This window comes from Gallus gallus, chromosome 21, assembly GCF_016699485.2.
Source record: "Gallus gallus isolate bGalGal1 chromosome 21, bGalGal1.mat.broiler.GRCg7b, whole genome shotgun sequence".
NCBI lineage: Eukaryota > Metazoa > Chordata > Aves > Galliformes > Phasianidae > Gallus > Gallus gallus.
Genome location: NC_052552.1, coordinates 6,470,039 through 6,489,338, shown reverse-complemented (window position 1 = coordinate 6,489,338; position 19,300 = coordinate 6,470,039). Strand labels below are relative to the sequence as shown.

The 19,300-nt window shown below is 60.3% G+C and overlaps 1 protein-coding gene across 7 annotated transcripts; it reads right to left on the bottom strand.

Annotated features, from left to right (window-relative positions):
• Positions 1-249: 249 nt before the first annotated feature.
• PHC2 (polyhomeotic homolog 2) lies at positions 250-8,993 on the bottom strand. 7 transcript variants are annotated; one of them, XM_040651423.2, is made up of 16 exons: positions 8,924-8,993; positions 6,437-6,623; positions 6,069-6,227; positions 5,917-5,994; positions 5,684-5,845; positions 4,579-4,683; positions 4,300-4,513; positions 3,562-3,896; positions 2,844-2,991; positions 2,095-2,297; positions 1,873-2,002; positions 1,674-1,788; positions 1,454-1,589; positions 1,068-1,374; positions 788-968; positions 250-741 (listed from the first exon to the last, which is right to left on the bottom strand). In XM_040651423.2, the coding sequence occupies exons 2-15, from the start codon at positions 6,578-6,580 to the stop codon at positions 814-816; spliced, it is 2,391 nt and encodes a 796-aa protein (XP_040507357.1). In that variant the 5' UTR covers positions 6,581-6,623; positions 8,924-8,993; the 3' UTR covers positions 250-741; positions 788-813. The 7 variants fall into 7 exon arrangements, with proteins under 7 accessions (XP_040507357.1, XP_024998355.2, XP_040507358.1 ...); XM_025142587.3 differs by having other exon boundaries at positions 250-968; XM_040651424.2 differs by having other exon boundaries at positions 250-968; positions 1,068-1,317.
• Positions 8,994-19,300: the final 10,307 nt, after the last annotated feature.

The window sequence follows — 19,300 nt, the reverse complement described above, 5'->3', positions numbered from 1 at the left end:
AGGGATGTGGGGCAGGGGGACAGCCGTGGGGGCACAAAGGGAACAAAAGGTGTCCCAGTGGTACCAGTGCCCCCCTGGGGCGGCCACCAGCAGCACACGGCAGACAAGCTCTGTGTGACAGGGGTGTCCCAGCGGGGGGGTGACACAAAGCCCTGTGCCAGGATGCTGTCACTGTGATGCACCTCAGTTTACCCAGATGGAATGGGGGGGGGGGGGTGAGGAGGAGCCAGCAAAATATGGGGGGGTCAGTTTTCTTTTTCAGTGTTTATTAGAAACAAAAACGGGGGAAAAAAAAGGGGTTGTGGTTTCTGTGTTTTTTTCTTTTTTCTTTTTTTTTTCTTTTTTCCTCCTTTTCTTAGAAAGACCGTGGCAGCCGGCGACGGCGGTGTGGGCTGAGGGGGAGGGGGGGGGGGTCCTTACCTGCTGGGGTACTGAGCCCCCACCGCCTCTGTCCTTTACTGAGGTGCCCCTGGAGCAGCCCTGCTGGGGGCAGTGCCATCTCTGCAGGCACCCCCCACATCCACCCCCACCCCGGGGCAGGCAGCCGGGGCCACGCATTAAGGCAACCATCCTGCTGTGCCCCGTCGTGCTGGGGGAGCTCCCTGCCACAGCGGGGCCACTATCGCTACGGGCTATATGTACGCACCCTGCAGCCAAGGGAGGGGGGGCGCCCCAGGGCTGTTTGTGCTCAGTGATGAGTCCCCCCCACCCCCAACCAGGACAGGCAGAGCTGAGGGGGGGGGGGGGAGCAGGTCTGTCCGCCCCCCTCCCCCCCACCCGGCGGGAGCGTCCATGTGAGCTGGAAGCGCAGCTCTAGGAGTCCTTGAGCATGCTGATGCGGGCGTAGATCTTGAGGGCTGGCCCCAGTTTGATGTTCATGGTGCTCATCAGGTGGTCCTCCTTCAGCAGCAGCAGCGCCTGCCCGTCGATCTCCTGTGCACGGAACTCCTCTGCGATCTCCTGGCAGCCTATGAGGGGGGCAGGGGGGGGAACACACAACATAGTCACACTCAGCACAGCCCCAAACCCAACAGAGCCCCTCTACAGTGTGACCTGACGCTCCTCACCCGGCAGCGAGCGGATGAACTCGTAGACGTCCTCCACGTTCCACTTGCTGGGCTCGCTGGGCAGGAAGCGGTGCCCGATGCCCGCCAGCTCCCGCACGTGCATGTCGGGCAGCTCCATGTCATGCAGCTCCAGGTCACGCTCAGCCTGGCGCCGGCGGGAGGCGGACGAGCTGGCCGAGATGGGCGACAGCGGCTCCTCGTAGCTCGAGTTGTCCGAGCAGCGGCTCGAGTCCTCCTGGCTGTGGTTGAGCTGCAGCGACGCCGTCACCGAGAGCGGCCCCGAGCCCGGCGGGAGGGACACCGGCGTCTGCGGGACGGAGCCACCGGGCAGCACCAGCCCTGCGGCTCGCTGTGCCCCGTGGGTCGGACCCACGTCCCCCCCTCACCTGCTTCTTGGTGTCCTTGCTGAGCGTGGGCACTTTGCAGGCACGGCGGCGGCCGTGGGGGGGCACTCCGGGCTTCTGCAGCTTGCTGCGGTCAGGGTGGAACAGCCCTACGCGTTTGGTGCAGCCCACGTTGTACCTGCGGGCAGCGGCGGGGAGGGGGGGGGGGGGTGAGAGCAGGGCTGGGGAGGGGCGCGGGGCGGGGGGGGGCGCAGCCCGGTACCTCTTGGCGCACGCCATGGAGCAGAAACGCTTGGAGCGCTTGAACTTGTAGGCGAAGTCGACGCGGCCGCACAGCTCACACTTCAGCTTCGGGGGGGCCCCCTCCTCTTTGGACTCTGCCGACAGAGAGCAGCGGGCGGCTGAGCCGAGGCGGGGCAGAGTCCTCGCGGGGGTCCCACCTCGGGGTATCCCCCCCTCACCTTGCAGGTAGGGCTCCTCCATCTCGGAGTCGGTGGTGGTGGTGTTGTCGTGCTGCGGGGCACGCTCCGCCAGCAGCTCCTGCGCATACTGCGGCTTCAGGCCCCCCACCAGCAGCGAGGAGCGCCCCACCTGCGGGCGGCGTCGGCGTCAACGGGGCCGGGGGACGGCGGGGGAGGGGGGGGGGGCGGGGTGCGCTGCGTTAGGGAGGGGGGAAAACTTACCGGGAAGGGCTCGGCGCCCTCCTGGATGACGAAGCCCTCGATCACGTGCGTGAGGATCTGCGGCTTCACCACGGCCTGCGGCGGCTTGTTCTCACCATTGTGCGGGGCGGCGCCGGCGACGGTGGAGGCAGCGCTGCCGCTGCCCGAGGTCATGCCGGGGGCGGGGGCGGCGGGCGGCGCATCCACACGCTCCGCGCCCGGCTCTGCGGAGGAGGAGGGGAGGGGGGGGGGGGCGGGGGGTGGAACGGGAGGGGGAGAACCGTCAGCTTCCACGCGGCACCACCCGCCCCCGCCCCGTTAGGCCGCCCCGGGCCCGCTAGGCCGCGCCGGGCCGCGCCGCTCCTTCCTAGGCCGCGCCGGGCCCCGACGCCGCTCCCCGGCCTCACCTGACCGGGCCGCGGCGGCTCCGGGCCGAGGGCGGATGCGGAAGTGAGGTCAGCGCCCGCCGGGCCGGGCCGGAGCGGGGCGGCGCGCACTCACCGGCGGCGCTCAGCGGCGCGGCAGCCCCATGGCGGGGACAAAGGCGGCGGCGGCGGCGGCGGAGCGGGGACAAAGGCGGAGCGGGGCCGGGCCGGGCCGGGGCGGCGGCGGCGGCTGCGCGGGGCGGGGCGGGGCCGGGCGGTGACCACGCCCACCGCCCTCATTGGCCGCCGCCGCGCGTGCGCGCTCCGCTCGACGGGAGGGGCGTCGGGAGAGGGGGCGCGGCCGCGCGGCGCCACTCCCCACGTGCCTCAGTTTCCCGCGCTTACCGTGCGCGGCGGCGCGCTCCCCCTGCGGCGCTTCGGGGCCGGGGGGCGGCGGGGGGGCGGCGGCGGCGGCGGGCGGCGCGGCGGCGGGAGGGCTCCTGGCGGCGGGCGGCACGTCCCGGCGGGCGGCCTCTGCGGCACCCAGCGGCGGCTGCGGCGGGGACAGCGTCAGCGGCCCGGCAGCGCACCCCCCGCCCCGTACATGGGTAGAGGGGTGTGAGGGATGGGGCGTCCGCGTGTGCGTGGGGCACGCGAGCGTGCGCGCAGATGCCCGGGTCTGGGTGATGCTGCTACACACGTGTGTGGGCCAGGAATGCACTCACGTGCACGTGGGACAGGTAGATACGTGCACATGGAGACAACCTATGTGCACTTGCACACACGTAGTTGTGTGTGAGCCGTGGACGCACGTGCAGACACGGTCCAGGTGCGTAAGCTCTGTGGACAGCTGTTCGTGGGCTATTGCACACACATGCATGTGGCACAACTGGACACGAAGCAGGCAATGGTGCGCAGGTCATGCACACATGCAACACTTGCATAGCTCAGGCGTGCACCAGCCGTGCACACACACGCACACACACACGGATCCGGCACAAGGGTTGCACACGTGCACAGAGCTGACATGCACACAGGTGCGCCCGCCCGAATGCACGCAGTTGCCCCCCATGCACCCTGACCCCTAGCACCCCCTGCTCTCTGGGGCTGGGGGGGCCCTCACCGTGCTGCTGGCGGGCTGCAGCTGCAGGATGACGGCAGAGGCGTGCTGGAACTTGCGGGGTGCCCCATAGCAGCCGGGGTGCCCGTTGGGGGCTGTGCCCTCGGCCCCCACCCCGTGGGGGGCTCCTGTTTTGGGCGGGGGGGCTGGGCCAGGGCTGGCAGGGGGCAGCGGCTGGAGCTGAGGGGCAGCTGGGGCTGGGGGGGGCTGCCCGCGGGGCGCCAGCTGCTGCTGCTGCTGCTGCTGCTGTTGCTGCTGCTGCTGGATGACGAACTGCTGCTGCTGCATCGGCTTCGGTGGCTGCTGCAGGAACTGGGGCTGCTGCAGCGGGGCGTAGGCTGTGGGGGAGGAAAGGGGGGATAAGGCCCATGGGCTCCATCAGCGGTGCCACCCCTGAGCCCCCTCCCTGCGAGGCTGCTCCTCATCCTGGCGGTATTCGCTCTTGGCTGGGATGAGGCTGTGCCAGGGGGGTAACAACAGCACCCTGAGGTTGGGTAACCCCAGGGGGCTGGTGGGTGCTGGGGAGGGGGACAGCCTTCACCCTTCACCAGCTGAGCCATGAGGAGGAACCTCCTCCCCCTCTGATCCACCAGCGCTGGCACTGGGGCTTATACAGGTCACCGATACAGATGGGGTGCCCAGGAAACAGCAGGGCGGGCTGTCATTAGGTTTCAGAGTGAACGCCTGCTGCCCTTTGCAGCACCTAATGGTGTCCCAGCCCCACCCAGCATGGTGCCTTACCTGGGGTGACGAGTGGGTGGGCGGCAGCAGGGGCAGTGGCAGTGCGGGCCAGGGGGTGGGTGCGGGCATCGGGGCCCTCAGCCTTTTTGAGGTGGTCACCGGGGTTCTCGGGTGGGGGGGCCCGGGGGGGGCCGGCCCGTGGAGTGCTGCCAGGGGGCTTCATGGCGAGAGCAGGGAGGTGGGGGCCGGCGGGGCGCAGCGCCAGGCTGTGCACCTGCAATGGCAGCTGGTCAGTGGGATGGGGGGAAGGGAGGATGTGGGGTGCAGGGGGGGGCTCACCTGGGGAGTGGCGGGCGGTGGGGCTGGCGGTGGGGCTGGCGGTGGGACAGGTGCAGGGCTCTCGGGCCGGACGGCGCTGACAGGGCCCGTGGGTGTGAAGATGAGCTGGGGGGAGAGAAAGGTGTGTGTGTGCGTCCGAGGGTTGTGGGAAGCACCCTGACTGTCACCCCATGCCCTCGTGTGATGGCAGAAGTGTGGGGCACATGGGACACTTGCCCGTGTCCCTTCTCAGTGCTGCTGTTCCCCATGTCCCTTGGGTGACCCCGTGGGGCCTGGGCACTCCATATCAGAGTAGCGGCCCTCTATGGGGTCTGGGCAAACACTCCATAGGGTGTAAGTGTCCCGTGGGATCCAGACACCCCCCTACCGTAGCAGAGGGTACCCTCCTGGGGTTGGCCCCCAGCAGTGAGGGTGAGGGACACCCTACAGGTCTGGGCATCTCTTGGGGTCTGGGTACCACCTGCAGGGGGGGACACCCCATGAAGCCCACACAGCCCATAGGATGGACACCCCATGCAGTCTGGGCACTCCCAGGGTGGGGACAGCGGACACTCTATGGACTCCGAGGATCTCAGAGCAGTGTGTGGTTACCCTGTGGGGTCCAGGCACCCCACAGTGAGGTGAAGCATGCCCCGTGGGTTTGGGCACCCCATAAGGCCAGGGCACCTGAAAGCAGGGCAATATTCACCCTATGGAGTGAGGTGCCCCCTTGGGGGCCTTGCACCTCGCAGCCAGGTGATGGGCACCCTTTGGGTCTGGTCACCCCATGGCGGAGCAATGGGCAACCTGGGAGATCTAGGCACCCCCCAGCAGCACAAATGGTCCCCTGTGAGCTCAGGCTCACCCTACAGGGCCTGGCTACCCTACAGCCAGGTGACAGGAAATCTACGAGTTCTGTAGGCTCTGGTTACCCTACGGTGGAGTGATGGACTCTGCATGCATCCAGCCCACCCCGCAGCACAGCGATGGGCACCCTATGAGCTGTGGGGCAAAGTGGACCTTATAGCATCTGCTTCCTGTGGGTCTGGGCCAACTTGCTGCAGGGTGATGGCCAACCAGCAGCTCCCAGCTGCCCCACAGTGCTGTGGGGCTGGGCGACTCTTACCATCTGCGCCCGCAGGTACATCTGTGCCTGGCTGGCAGTGAGGGCGGGTGAGGCGGCGTTGCCCAGCAGGACAGCTTGCTGCGCGATGCCCGACGCCCCAGGGTTGACGCTCTGTGCCCGGTTCAGGAGCTGGGCGGCCGCTGGCGACGTGGCCAGGTTGATCTGCAATGGGACAGTGGGTTTTGGGACCGGGGTAGGGGCTGCGGGGTGCTCCTGGTGAGCCGGGGACTCACCGTGGGCTGCTGCACCGGTGCCTGCTGTGTGCCATTGCTGCCAGAGGAGCCGCTCTGCCTGTTGGCTGCCAGGCTGGCCTGGGGATGGGAGCAAAGCGTTGCGTGTGCACTGCACTGTGGCACCTATGGGTGACCCCGGGGGAGGTATGTACCTGCTGCACGGCCGCCAGGCTCTGGAGCTGGGCACTGGTGAGGTGTTGCTGCTGCAGCGCGGCCGTCTGCAGCATCAGGTGCTGCTGCTGCGCGGCGTACATCTGCTGCAGGTACTGTGCCGCTGTGTTGGGCTGCCGGTGCAGGGCCTGCTGGATCACCTGCGGGGCAGCAGTGGGGCTGTGGGACACAACACCCCAAAGCCAACCCGGCCACAGCACCCTGAACGCTGCTCCGCCTCACCCTTTATCCAGAGCCTCCCAATGCACATAGCGTTCCTGCTCTAAACCCAAGGGGAGACTCAAGCAGCCCAACCCTGGCCCCATTCGTAGGGTGAGGGGTAGGATTAGGGTGCGCAGCACAGCCCTACCTGGACGGTCTGGCGGTCGGGAATGCCACTGTAGACAGAGATCTGCGGTGCGGGTGGGCGCGCGGTGCCGGTGCTGCTGGGCGTCGTGCCGGTGCCGCCGGCGCTGCTGGAGGGCGGAGGTGCCGGGAGCTGCTCGTTCTCCATGGTGGTGGCAGGGCCACACGGGGTGGCTGGGGGTGGCCTAGAGCTGGGGGAGAGCATGGACGTGGGCGTGGGGGTCCCATGGGGTGGGGGGCACGAGGGTGGCAGATGGGAGCAGCCCTGTGTGCCCCCGGCCCACCCCTACCCATGCCCAGCGCAGCAGCAGCACTTCAAATCCTCAGGGAAAGGAAGGAGGGATGGGTGGACAGACAAAGGAAGGATGGACAGAGGGATGGAGGAGAGGGATGAGGGGAGGAAGTGAAGGACGGAAGGAAGCGGGATGGACAAAATGATGGATGGGAAGTGCAGCCAGGAAGGGCAGAAGGAGGAAAAGGATGAAGGGAGGGAGGGAAGGAAAGAAGGAAATGGGAAAGGACAAAGGGCAGGAGGGAAGGATGGACAGACAGATGGGAACACAAGTATGAAAGGATAGAGGGACGGGTGGAAGAAAGGAAGGATGAATGGAGGTAGAAAAGGGATGAAGGAACAAAAGAGGATAGAAAGAGGAAGGAAGGGGAGGTAGAACATATGGAAGGAATGAGGGGACAGACAGAAAGGACAAAGGGACAGAGGACAGAGACAGGAGGAAGTAGGAAAAAGATGGAAGGAAGCAAAGAGGTAAGAGTGAAAGATAGGGATAGGATGAGCAGAAGGACAAACAGAAGGAATTAGGGAAGGGGTGAAGGACAAGGGAGGACAGAATGACATACAGAGCAATGGAAGAAATAGAAGGATGGACAGAAGGATGGGAGGAAGGACAAAGGGAAGGAAGGAGGACGGATGGAAAGGTGGATGCAAAGGTTGAAAGGGATGAGAGGGAGAAGGGAAGGATGGACAGAATGGAACAGGAAAGCAAAAGAGTGAGGGAAGAACGGATGGATGGATGAAAAAATAGACAAAGAAGGATGAAGGGAAGTAGAGGGATGAAGGGAGGGAAGGGTGGACAGAAAGAGGACAGAAAGATGGAAGGATGTAGGAAAGGTGTGGAAGAATGGACGGATAGACAGAAACACAAAAGGAAGGAGAGAAGGATGGACAGAAAGAAGTAGGAAATGAATAAGGGGGAAGGAAAGATAGACATTAGAGAGGACAGAAGAAGGAAAGGAGTGTAGGGAGGGAAGGATGGGGAGAAGAAAGAGACTAAGGGAAGGGTAGAAGGAAAGGGTTGAAGGGTGTGAGGGAAAGACAGAGGGACGGAGAGACAGAAGGAGGACAGGGATGGAGGGGGAAGCGCTGCGTGCTGAGTGTCATCAGGGGGTTGGAGGTGAGCAGCAGGAGCACCAACGCCACCGCCACCGCTCCCACCAAGGGCCATGCCCACACTGCCTGGCCGCGGCCCCAGCACCCAATGGCTCTGCGGGCACCCATGCTTTGCTGCACCCACGTGTGCCCACAGACCTCCGACAACCAGCAAGAAACCCAAGGCCCTGTGCCACCATGGCGGGTGCCACCATGGCGGGTGCCACTGCCAGCACCAGGGACAGCAGCGCCGGGCGCTCCACCATGGACAGCGGCCACGGTGCCCACAGCAGGTGGTCTCGGTGGCCACGCCAGGTGACCCCGGTGGCCACGCCACGGTCCTGCAGGGACAAACACAGCACGAGGCGCCAGCAGCGGGACAGCGGGACGTGGCGGTGTGATGCCACCCCGCTCAGTAGCGTGAGGCCACGGGGTCACATCCCCGGAGGGCGCCGCTGTGCCAGCGCGGGAGGTGACACGCGCAGGTGGGACGGAGAACCACGCCGGAGGTGGTGCCGAAATGCCCGCTGGTGGCCGTGCGCCCGCGGCGTGGCCGTGACATCCGCCGCGCTTCGCTCTCAGCACCGCAGGGTTTGGACGCGTGGGCCGTGGCTCTGTCGCCGAGCTGTGCCGTGACATCCCGGCGGCATCGGGGCGTCCCCACGCGTGGGGCCGCGACGGAGCCACGAGCGCAGCGAGGAGCGTCCCCGCCGGTCCCCATTCGTCCCCGTGTGTGGGACAGCGGCGCGGCGGGGCGGTGACACACACGGCGGTGCTCCGTGGCCTCGAACCCCACGCGGGGCCGAGCGGCGCGCGGTGCCCCCGCAGCCCCGGGCGGCCCTCGGTTCTCCCACCGCCGCACGTGGAGCGGCAGCGCGGGGCCGGGCCGAGCCCCCGCCCGGGGCGGTGGAAGCACGGGGAGGGGGCCGGGCGCACGGCGGAGATCGGTGCGTCCGCCTCCTCCCCCCCCCCCGCCCCCCGCGGCGACGGGGAAACTGAGGCACGGCGGCCGGGACGCGCGGACACCCGACACCCGGACGCGTGCGCGGCCCGCCCCCCCCGCCCCCCCGCGGCCCAGACAAAGCGGCGGGGCCCGGCGCCCTGTACCTGCGGCCCCGCGGCCCGGCTCCCGCCGGCCATGACGGAGGCGCCTCCCGGGGTTGCGGCCGCGCGGGCCGGCGGGGCGGGGCGGGGCGGGGCGGGGCTACCGGGGAGGGGCGTGGTCAGCGCGGAGGGGCGTGGCCTGCCTCACTCCCGCCGGGGCGGCGCGGCGCTCCCTCGGGCGGCGGCGCGGCCATCGCTCATTTGCATTCCGCCGCTCGTCACGTGCGCCGCGCGACCAATCGGAAAGCGGGCCGGCCTGACGGCCACGCCCCCCGCGCCCGCGGCTCGCGCTCGCTATGGCAACGGGGAGGGAGGGGAGGGGGAGGGCCGGGCGCCATGGCAACGGGGGGCGGGGCTGCCCGCGCGCTGCCCCGCGAGGGGGCGGGGCCGGAAACGGGAGCGGCGACCCCATAGGGCGGGGGTGGGGGGGACGGGGGTCTGGGCGGGGGGATGTGTGTCTGGGGGGCAGCCTGCAGCAAAGCGGGGTGCGAGTGGCAGACGTGCAGAGGGCACGGTGCCCGGGGTAAGCCTGCAAAGTGATGGGGTGCGAAAAGCAGGCGTGCAAAGCATGAGCATGAGAGAGCAAGAAATGGGGTGCAGGCTGCGAGAGTGGACAGAAAAGGAGTGGAGATGGTAGTCTTGCAGGGAGCGGGGTGCAAGAAGCTAGCAGGAAAAGAAATGGGTGCAAATAGCAACCCTGCAAAAAAACGGGGTGCCAAGGGGAAGAGTGGAAAAGATGGGGTAGGTGGGGTTCAGAGTGCAAACCCACAAAGAGCAGAGCGCAGATGGCACGCTTGTGGAAAATGGGGTACGTACGGCAAAGCTGCAACAATTAAGGCAGCCCTGAAACCATGGGGTCTCAAAGGCCACGAGCAGTGCATGCAACCACAGTGCTACTAAAGGGCTCCTGGATGTGCAATGGGACCCCGGGGTTTGCATGTGGGGCTGGGGGATTTACACGTGGGTTTGCAAAGGGGATTTGTAGGTGTGCATGTGGGGCCTGGGTTGGCAGCAAGATGCACGGATTTGCAGGAAGGACCTGGGATTTTGCAGCTGGAGCACGAGGGTTTGCAAACGAGGCTCACAGGGTTGGCTGTGATCGCAGTGTCCCCTTCGTGCTCAGACACAACAGTGCTTATCATGCCTGGGGACGCTGCCAACCCTCGGGGCTTGGGGATGGAGTTGCCTGGGGTTTGGGGAACGTTGGGGCTGCATGGCTAGAGCCACCAGAGGGCAATGGCTGCCTTGCGATGGAGCCCGTGGGATGGGGATGGGGCTGAGCGTTATCCCTTTTCTTTTCTTTTCTTTTTTTTCTTTTCTTTTTTTCTTTTCTCTTTCTTTTCTCTTTCTTTTCTCTTTCTTTTCTCTTTCTTCTCCTTCTCTTCTCCTTCTCTTCTCCTTCTCTTCTCCTTCTCCTTCTCTTCTCTTCTCTTCTCTTCTCTTCTCTTCTCTTCTCTTCTCTTCTCTTCTCTTCTCTTCTCTTCTCTTCTCTTCTCTTCTCTTCTCTTCTCTTCTCTTCTCTTCTCTTCTCTTCTCTTCTCTTCTCTTCTCTTCTCTTCTCTTCTCTTCTCTTCTCTTCTCTTCTCTTCTCTTCTCTTCTTCTCTTCTCTTCTCTTGGCTCCTTTTCCTATGCTGGGAGCCAACAACTATCACGGGGCAGTGAAGAGCAGCAGGGGGTGCAGCCCCCAAGGGACATGCTGGGGACAGACCTGCCACAGTCTCATAGCAGCACATGTCCCAAAACACCTGCTTTTCAGTCCAGAAAGGAGATGACTTGTGAGGCCACCGCCAGGGTGGACACTGGGAGCCAATGGCCGTGCTGTGAGAGGCGCACCATGGCACGGGGTCGGTGTTCCTCTGGTACCAGTCACCTTGTGCTTGGAGCAACTCAACCTGCGCGTAGCAGCAGGCCTCAGTCTTGTCCTCACGCCATGGCCGCCATCCCCACTGCTCTGCCATGCGATGCCATTGCTGTGATGCGTGTCCCTGGGTGCAGGGTGGCGGGGAGATGATGGCCCTCCAGCATGGCCCTGTGCTCAGAGACATTCAGCGTGACCTAGCACTGGACCTAGCACAGGACCTAGCACCAAGACCAGCATGAGGCCTAGCACTGGGCCTACTTCAGGATCTAGCACCAAGGCCAGCATAAGACCTACCACTAGGCCTAGTACAGGACCTAGCACCAAGGCCAGCATGAGGCCTAGCACTGGGCACAGTACAGGAGCTAGCACCAGGCCCAGCACCGAGCCCAGCACCGGGCCTCGCACTGGGCCAGGCCTTGCGCCTGATGCCATCTCCCTTCTCGCACCGGGGAGCCGGGCGGGAACAGCTTGAAAGCCCAAATGCTCATTGTCTGCACGCAGCGGGGCGGCCATTCAGCCTGGGACGCGCCGAGGGCTGGGTTTCCACTTGGACATTTCCCTCCGGACGCGTTTGGGGGCTGTTCGGCGAGGTGCCTCCCCTCCCGCCGCCCCGCGCGTGGGCTGGGAGGGCACAAATATTTGTGCGGACACAAAGGCGTGCGGGTGCTGGGGGGGAACAAAGCACGGACGCGGCGCATCCCCGTGAACAATGGGGCCGGATATTTGGTGATGTGAGCGGGGCCGCTGCCGGAGCTGCCTCACATCCGCCTACCTGCAGCCCCTGGGTGGGCCTGCGGCATCCCGCTGCCCGGCAGCCTCGCAGGCAGCGTGTCAGCTCCGAGGGGAGACAGAAAGCCCTTTTGGGTGATCCTGTCTCCCTGTGAGCATTGTGGGGTGCCCCTGTGCCTGCCCCCCATGTGGGGCGCTGCAGTGATTGAGAGATGCGCCGCCACATCCCGGTTCCATTGGGCACCATTTGTCCTGCTTTAAGGGGGCTGTGACCGTGCTGTCTGAGTCCTGAAGGCCTCCCCTCCCCTCGTGAGCCCTGTGGGACGTCCTCCCTTGGGGATCACCGTGCTCCTCCTAGGATTTGTGTTTCCTCTGACCTCTTTTCTGGAGCAAATCGCTCCCAAATTCTTCTCCCTTGAGCTTTTTCCCCCTTGAGTGCTACACTGGGTGCTAGTGGCATCCCCAAAGCAGTGTCAGCCCCCCGTTTCATAAGCATCACCCCCTGGGAAGGCTGCTGGAAGGGGTCCAGGGACGGCAGAGCCTTGGTGAGAAGGCAAGAGAAGGGGACGGGTGGGTTATGCAAGTGTGCCGTGTCACATTTTGGGTTTTGTTGTATTTCTGTGTCTTGGATGCAGGTATTTTTCCAAAGGAAATCGCCCGGTGACGCAGCTCCTCCTGCACCGACGCCTCCGTCCCCGGCTTGTGCTGGGTCCCGGCAGGGGGCTGGAAGGGGCGGATATCCCGCTGGGGTTTGGAGCTTCTGGGGGGAGTTTGGCAAACGCCGGTTCTGAAAGGGCTCTGTGGGGCCGGGCACTGAGAAAAGCCCCCCCGGGGAGTTCTTTTGGGGGGCATTCAGATGTTCCAACCCAATGTATGGTTGGAACATCTGCAGGATGGGCTGTGAGAGAGGAGAGCTCGCCCTCAGGGCTCTGCATAGCCAAAACTTGGGTTTCTTTTCGCTTTTTATTTTTATTTTTTAATTATTTTTTTGCACAACTTCGGTGGGCTGTGAGATCTGTTGACAGCTGGGGAGTTTTCTTGCAGTCCCCCAGCTTTTAACTGAAACCTCCTGTTTGCTGTCACTGAGCAGAACTTTCAGCTTCCATCCACTTGGGGTCAGCTCCAGCCCCTGCTCCAGCCCCACTCGCCATCCCAAATCACTCCAGACTTAGCCATGTTGACCTTCCTTGAAATGATGATTTAATCTCACTGCATTTAAAGCCTTCTTTTGCCCGTATAAATCACTGCCCCGTTCTTCCATCTTCTCCTCGCCACGAATATCCACAAGCCCACCTTGGAGCAAACAGTTCTCATTTGCTCACAGTCGAGCCGAACCACGTCCCAACCCCGTGCACTGTCAGGTTATGCAGCGAGGTGGCAGGAACTGCATCGTGTCAGAAGAAACTGATGCAATGTGAATTTTCTCCAGCACGTGGAAGCAGGATGAGCCCTGCACTCCTGGGGATGTTTCTGCAGCTGTGTGCATGGTGGGGCATTCAGCATTGGTGCTTATGAACACCTTGAGGTTGCAGTGCTGGATAGTGGGCATCAGTGCTGGGCAGGGGCTTGCATGCTGGGAAGAGGCTTGCAGGAACTGGGAGAGGGTCACAGTGCTGTGGGACTGTGGCTGCCTGCTGCCCATGATCCCCATTCTTGCCATTCCCCTGCCAGCAAGCAGCGGGCTTTAGGTGCTCTAGAAGCAGAGATATGGGTTTTGCCAACGATTCCAGGTTGAACTGGAAACAAAAATTGCAATGTTTTTGCCTCGTGGTGCAGCTGGGAAGGGAGAGGGCAGCAGAGGGGCTGCGGCAAAGATTTACAGGCAGAGTCAGAACCAGTAAGTGCAAAGAAAAAAAAATATACTGTAAAAAACCCGGGTAAGCCTCTCTATTAAATTATTCTGCCCTACTGGAGCCGGACACTCACCGCCTTTGATCCTCCCAGCCCCGTCCCGTTCCCAGCCCATAGGACCCAACTCCTAATGGGCACTGACAGCTCAGGCCAGCAGCCCCTGCAACTGTGGCGAGACTGACGCTTTGTTAATGAGCCCTAACGAGGCCTGGAGAGGCTGTCGGTGGGCTCTGCTGACCTGGCTGGGTTGGGTTGGAGTTCTGCAAGTGGTGGGATGCAGAAAGAACAGCTTTTATTTTCTCTTTCTCCATCGTTCTTCCAACATCTGGCGGTAGGAGCACAGCTGCACTGCAGGAAGGAATCTTCATCCCTTCTCTCCCCCATTTTTATTTTTTTTTTGAATTACTTTGGATTTAACAAACTCCTGGCCGGGTCATAGGCTGGTCCATGTTGTTTGTGCAGCCTGGATCCCTTTGGGCAAGGCTCGCATGGAGAAAGGGCAGATTTGGAGCCCTGGAGGATGTTCAAAGGGGGCAGAGCCCGCTGGTGGCTGTGCCAAGCCTCTGCCTCCCTGGTAGTATTGGTCTCAGGAAAAGAAAAGGTTTAATTAAGGCCAATTAGACCGGAGATGTGGATTGGTGAGCCAGGATCTTGAATGCCTTCTGCAATAGAGTGGGATACGGGGAAGTGGTAGCAACACACCCTTGCATTGGGTTTGCATTGGGTTGGCAATGAGTTTGCAATGGGTTTGCAATGGGTTTGCAATGGGCCTTCAGTGAGCTTTCAAAGGCCTCTATCAGTCCTTGTCCTGATGTTTTGAATGCAGGCAAAACAATTTGCAAGTCTTAGGAAGCCCAATCCCAGCCCCTGGTTTTGGTGCATTGCCCTGAAGAGCAGGCTGGCCAGACTGGGCACAGAGACTGCTCTGGCATTGCAAAACCATCAAATAGGCTGAATCCTGACCACCCCTGTGATGTTCTCAGCTCCCTGTGCTGGGACAGCGGCACTGTTTTGCACCGGAGCTGGGAAGATTTGCCTTCTCAGTCACTCAGGAGCACCCAGCCTCACTGCAGATCGATCTAAATTGCATCTCTGCAAGTATCTGTGGCTGTGTGCAAGCTTGGCTATTAATAAAGCCCTTCCCAAGAGCAATGAGGTTTTCCTATCCAATGCAGCAGATTGCTGGAGGCTCCAGAAACTTATTTTCCTCCTGTTCCCTCCAGGCCGTGGTGTTTCCCAGGGATGGATGCCTCTTCTTTCAGGCCATCCAAGGGGAAGCTTTGCTTTGTGTCACCCTAGGAAGAGTTCTGCATTGGCTTCCTGTGCCTTCTGCTTTGCTTTCAGTGATTTAAGGAAACCAGCTGCAGGAGGGGCAGACGAAAGAGCTGCCTGGGAGCAGGGGGTGGGAGGTGCGATGCTGCATGGGGCTGCACCGGGGGGGCAGGACGGCCACGTTCCTTCCCCACATGAATGAAGCCCTGCAGCTTCCCAGTAACTTGAACCAGCAGGGAGGGGGAATTGGGCCCAGGGAGGTGGTGTCTTTGCTTCAGGCTCCATGTGTCCTTTCCCAGCCTCAGCAGTGAGAATGTGATGGGCTTGGGATGGACCTGAAAGGGCTCACAGTGGCTCGTAACAGGCTGGCAGTGGGTTTGTAACAGGTTTGGGAGCTGGGTCTGCCTGGGATGCATCTGTGTTCCTAGCAGCGTGTGTGGGGACACATAGATTTGTTGGGTGTTGGTTTTCTTCTGCTCAGGAACTGCCTGGCCATTGGTCTGCCCATGGGAGGTGGTGGGAACTTGCCTCTGCATCCCTTCTTCTGTTTTGCTTTGCTTTCTCTCTCCTTCCCTTTCTCCTTCACTTACCCAGCCTTTGCCTCAGGCCCCACGTTTTCCTGCTGTTGCATTGCCCTTTCTTTCCTCTCTCCCAACCCACTGGGACTGGGCACTGCTGGACTCTTCCAAGGCTCACCCACAGGAGCCCTATTTGGTGCCCAGTGCGGGGGTCTGAGATAATGGCAGAGTGTGCTGGATTGAACTGCTGGCTGTTACGCTCGGCTGGGGAAGTCGTTGGATTGGCCTCGTGATGCTGGCGTGTATTTACTTTGGGTGCTGACGTGTCTGCTTCCTCGTGTGTTCTGCTACTTGATCCCTTTCTTGCCATACAAGGGCAAGAAGGACTTGGTTTTAGGGCCAGTTCTCTTTCATGTATTTGTAAATGATCCAGTTGCAGGCATTGAATGTGTGCTAAGTAAGCTCGTGGGCAACACAGAGTCAGGAGGAGCTGCACACTCCCTCAAGGGAGGGAACCGGGGGAAGGCTGTGCCCCAGAGGGCAGTGGGCACAGCACAGCTCCCCGGGGCAGTGGGCACAGCCCCACACTGGGAGTGCTGGGACACTCAGCCACAGGGTTTGGGATTGGGTGGTGCTGTGTGCAGCCAGGGGTTGGGCTCGGGGGTCTGTGTGGGTCCCTTCCAACTCAGGATGTTCTGTGATTCTAGGCAGAGAACTCCAAGAGCTGTTGCTGCCTGTTTTTGGTGTTTGCTGTGTTGCTTATCACACTGTTTTGCTTTGGGGGAGTTATGATGGAAGCCCTGCCCTTAGGCCCGATGTGGCATTTGGGTCCTCCAGTGCTGCTGTCTCTCTTCTCTGAGAACCATCTCGTGGAGAAAATCAGCAATTGCACCTTTCCCCTTTCCTCCTCAGGAGGGCTTTGTGGAAAGGAGTCAGGCAGAAGCATGGAGGTCCCTCTGGTCCCACCCAGCCCCAGCAGAGCCTGGCTGTAAAGGCAACCCATGCCACCACCCAAAATGCCATCCTGTGCTTTGAAAAGCAAGTCTTGGGGCCCTGTGACACCCCTGAAAGAATAGGGTCAAACAATGGGACTCATTTGCAAACCAATCTCATACATACCTGGACTGAAGAGCACTGTGCTGCTGGGGTGTACTGCGTTCCGTATCACACAGCTGCCTCCAGAAAGACCAGCTGATCCCGTGGGCTGTTAAGCACAATGATGCTGAAGATGATGGGTGCTGGGTCATAGAAGCACTGAGATGCAAATCGAGGATCAGATAACCGACCCAGCCCTGACCTAACAAAACCCTCATGCACTTTTGGAGATAAGGCATGAGTTGTTCCTCCATCGGGAAGAGGGAAGCCTGCCTGTGGGACTGCTTTTGCACTGCAGGAAGATGGGGAAATCCAATGTGTACTTAAAGCACATATTTCTGTGCATGTGCATTGCAGATAGAGGAAGCCAGTCCTTGCTGATCATAAAAAAATTGCTTTTCATTCAATGCAAAAGCCTTTTAGGTCCCACTGTAACCTGGCTCAATGAGCAATCCCATGCCCATAGTGCCATTGGCCCGTCCGACTGCCAGATTCGGGTGAGGGCAATCCCAAATGGCCACAGTTGGGCACTGAGACAAAGGCTCTGTTTTCCTGCATTTCAGGATGCTTAATACACAATCAATTTATTTTCTAACAACTATTAACTGATCGCTACGTGCACCAGCTGGGCTATAATTGAGCTGCAGCTCATGCTGATGATGCTGCCTTTCCTCAAAGCTTTGGTGTAAAGACTAAGTAGAAAAACTTCCTGGGCCAGAGGACATCTCCCCAACCCCAAATCTTCCATTACAGATTTTCCATGGCCTCTGGAGCTGGCGAGGTGGCTGCCAGCCCTACAGCATCTCCTCCTGTGCGCTGAAGTGCTGACTTGGGACTGGGGCAGCCATTCCCCACTGAACCAACCCAACTCCCAAGTATTTGCAACCATTTCCTACAGTTTTTCTCCCTCTTTTTTTTCCCCCTCCTTTTATTCCCTGAACCAATATTTTCATGTAAAATTCCCCACCAGCTCCACATTTTCTCCCAACCATCTGTGTCCCTAGAAGGATGCTGCTGCAACCATCTGTAATGCAGATAAGCAACAGCCTTCATCCTGCTCTAAAATGTTAATTAACCCTTCATAACCCCACAGAAATAAAGGCTATCAACAAATCTGAGTGCATGAGGGTTTGATTTATCCAAGTATTCCATTTGGCTTCCACCATATTGTCCCTTGCAAGGAGTTTAGTGCTTCCCTTCTAAGTGAATAAATGTGGCATAGCCAACATTACAAAAGTCCAGGATGGAGAGTAACAGGCACTGAGTCACTGGCAAACCCAGATGAACGTGTTGGCAGTGATTTGGCCAAACTGGCAGGGTCACCTTGGGCTTTCTGAGGTTCTTTTCATCCTGGAGCAAAACTACAGCTGTGACAATACCAGCAAGAACACCTATAGCTACTGCTATGCATGCTCTCTGTCCCCTTGCCCTTGGGCTGTTCTGAATTTACTGTCCTATCCAAGGCTCCAGTTTACTGCTTTTTCACCTCTTTCATGATCATATCACATCAACCACCACCCACCCAACCTGCTCTTGGTGCTGCATCTCCATTTTCCATTGTTTTGCTCAGATGAAGACAAGGTAAAGCAAACAGCGTATTTAATAATAATCCTCTGTCTGTCCATCCATCCATGTATCCATCTACCTGTCTTTCCATCCACCATTCTATCTATCCATCTATCTTTCCATCTATCTTTCCATCTATCTTTCCATCTATCTATCTATCTATCTATCTATCTATCTATCTATCTTATTTATCCATCCATCCTTCTATCCATCTACCTGTTTATCAATCCATCGTTCTGTTTTTCCATCTGTCTTTCCATCTATCTTTCTATCAATCTATCCATCCATCCACTCATCCATTGTACCTATCCTATCAATCTATTATCTAACCTATGTAGTTGTGGATTGTCTCTTTCAATGGGTCTACTCTACCCCTGAGATTTCACGTGAGCTTCAAGCTCTTTTTCCCTATTTCCAGCAGGACCCGATAATGTTTTCAGCTCTGACGTTCCTGGTTTGCCTTTGCTCAGTGGGAAACGTTGTGTACCACTCTCCAGAAGTGTTATAAACATATCCAGATCCAGGTAGCCATGGGTCAGGGACAGCAATGCTCAGTGCTGGGAATCACCCTGCTCTGAGCAACCCTGAATGCAAGCTGGTTTGCAAGCATCACAGCAGCCATCCCAAAAGGCGTTGCAGGAAAATAAGCAGAGATGGAAGCATGGGGGTCACTTTCGGGCAGAGGTTGGGAAGAGGTGATTGCACAGGCACTTCCATGGTGGCAGAACTGGTTTGAGAGGTTCCCGGCCCTTCCTGACTACGTGTTTTCATTCCCAAGATCCAAAGTAAAGGAGGAATGTGTTGTCTGCGATGGCTCTCACCCATGGGGAAATGCAGAGATCCCTGTGCAGCCCCACAGCTGCTTCTGTTGTTCCATCACCGTGGGGTGGGCACATGGGGGCCTCTGCGGAAGCCTGCCTGGCAGCCTGCTGCTTGGGAAAGAAGAATTTTGTTTCCTAACACTCAAAGAGCAAAGAGCTCATCATCAGCACAGAGTGGTGCGGCCATCCAGGTTTGCTTCCCCAGCCTGAAGCGTTGGCCAAACCAAGAAAAATAGACCCCCTGCAGCAAGAGAGCCCTCGATTTATTTGCACTGCAGGGACAAGCAACCAGCTCAGATAGGGAATGATTTCAGGTGGATCCCAGGAGGATCAGAGCTGGGGCTGAGTCCCTGCAGGGGGAACACCCCGCTGACCCCAGGCATGCTTCTACCTGTGTAAAACCCAGCGCATCTCATCCTGCCCATCAGTAGTTACACGGGCACAACCACCTCCAGAACACCTGCACGCTCCCAGCCTGGCTCTCATGTGGATGCCAGGAGCCTGGTAGGTGCCTGCACCAAAATCCCAACCATATTCCTATCGCCGGGATCTGCCCCCGCAGCCCTTCCAGAATGGGAATGCTGGCGAGGGAAACACGCATGGGGAGATCGTCGTGGGTTATTTAACGTGGCAGTGGGCCAGGCTCAGTATCACCTGGACTGGCAG

Coding starts and splice junctions, on each gene's coding strand:
- PHC2 (XM_025142587.3), bottom strand. CDS start 6,580: ATGGAGAACGAGCAGCTCCCGGCACCTCCGCCCTCCAGCAGCGCCGGC. Junction 4,514..4,578: donor CACCGCCCGCCACTCCCCAG/GTGAGCCCCCCC, acceptor CTGCCATTGCAG/GTGCACAGCCTGGCGCTGCG. Junction 1,375..1,453: donor GCAAGGACACCAAGAAGCAG/GTGAGGGGGGGA, acceptor TCCGTCCCGCAG/ACGCCGGTGTCCCTCCCGCC.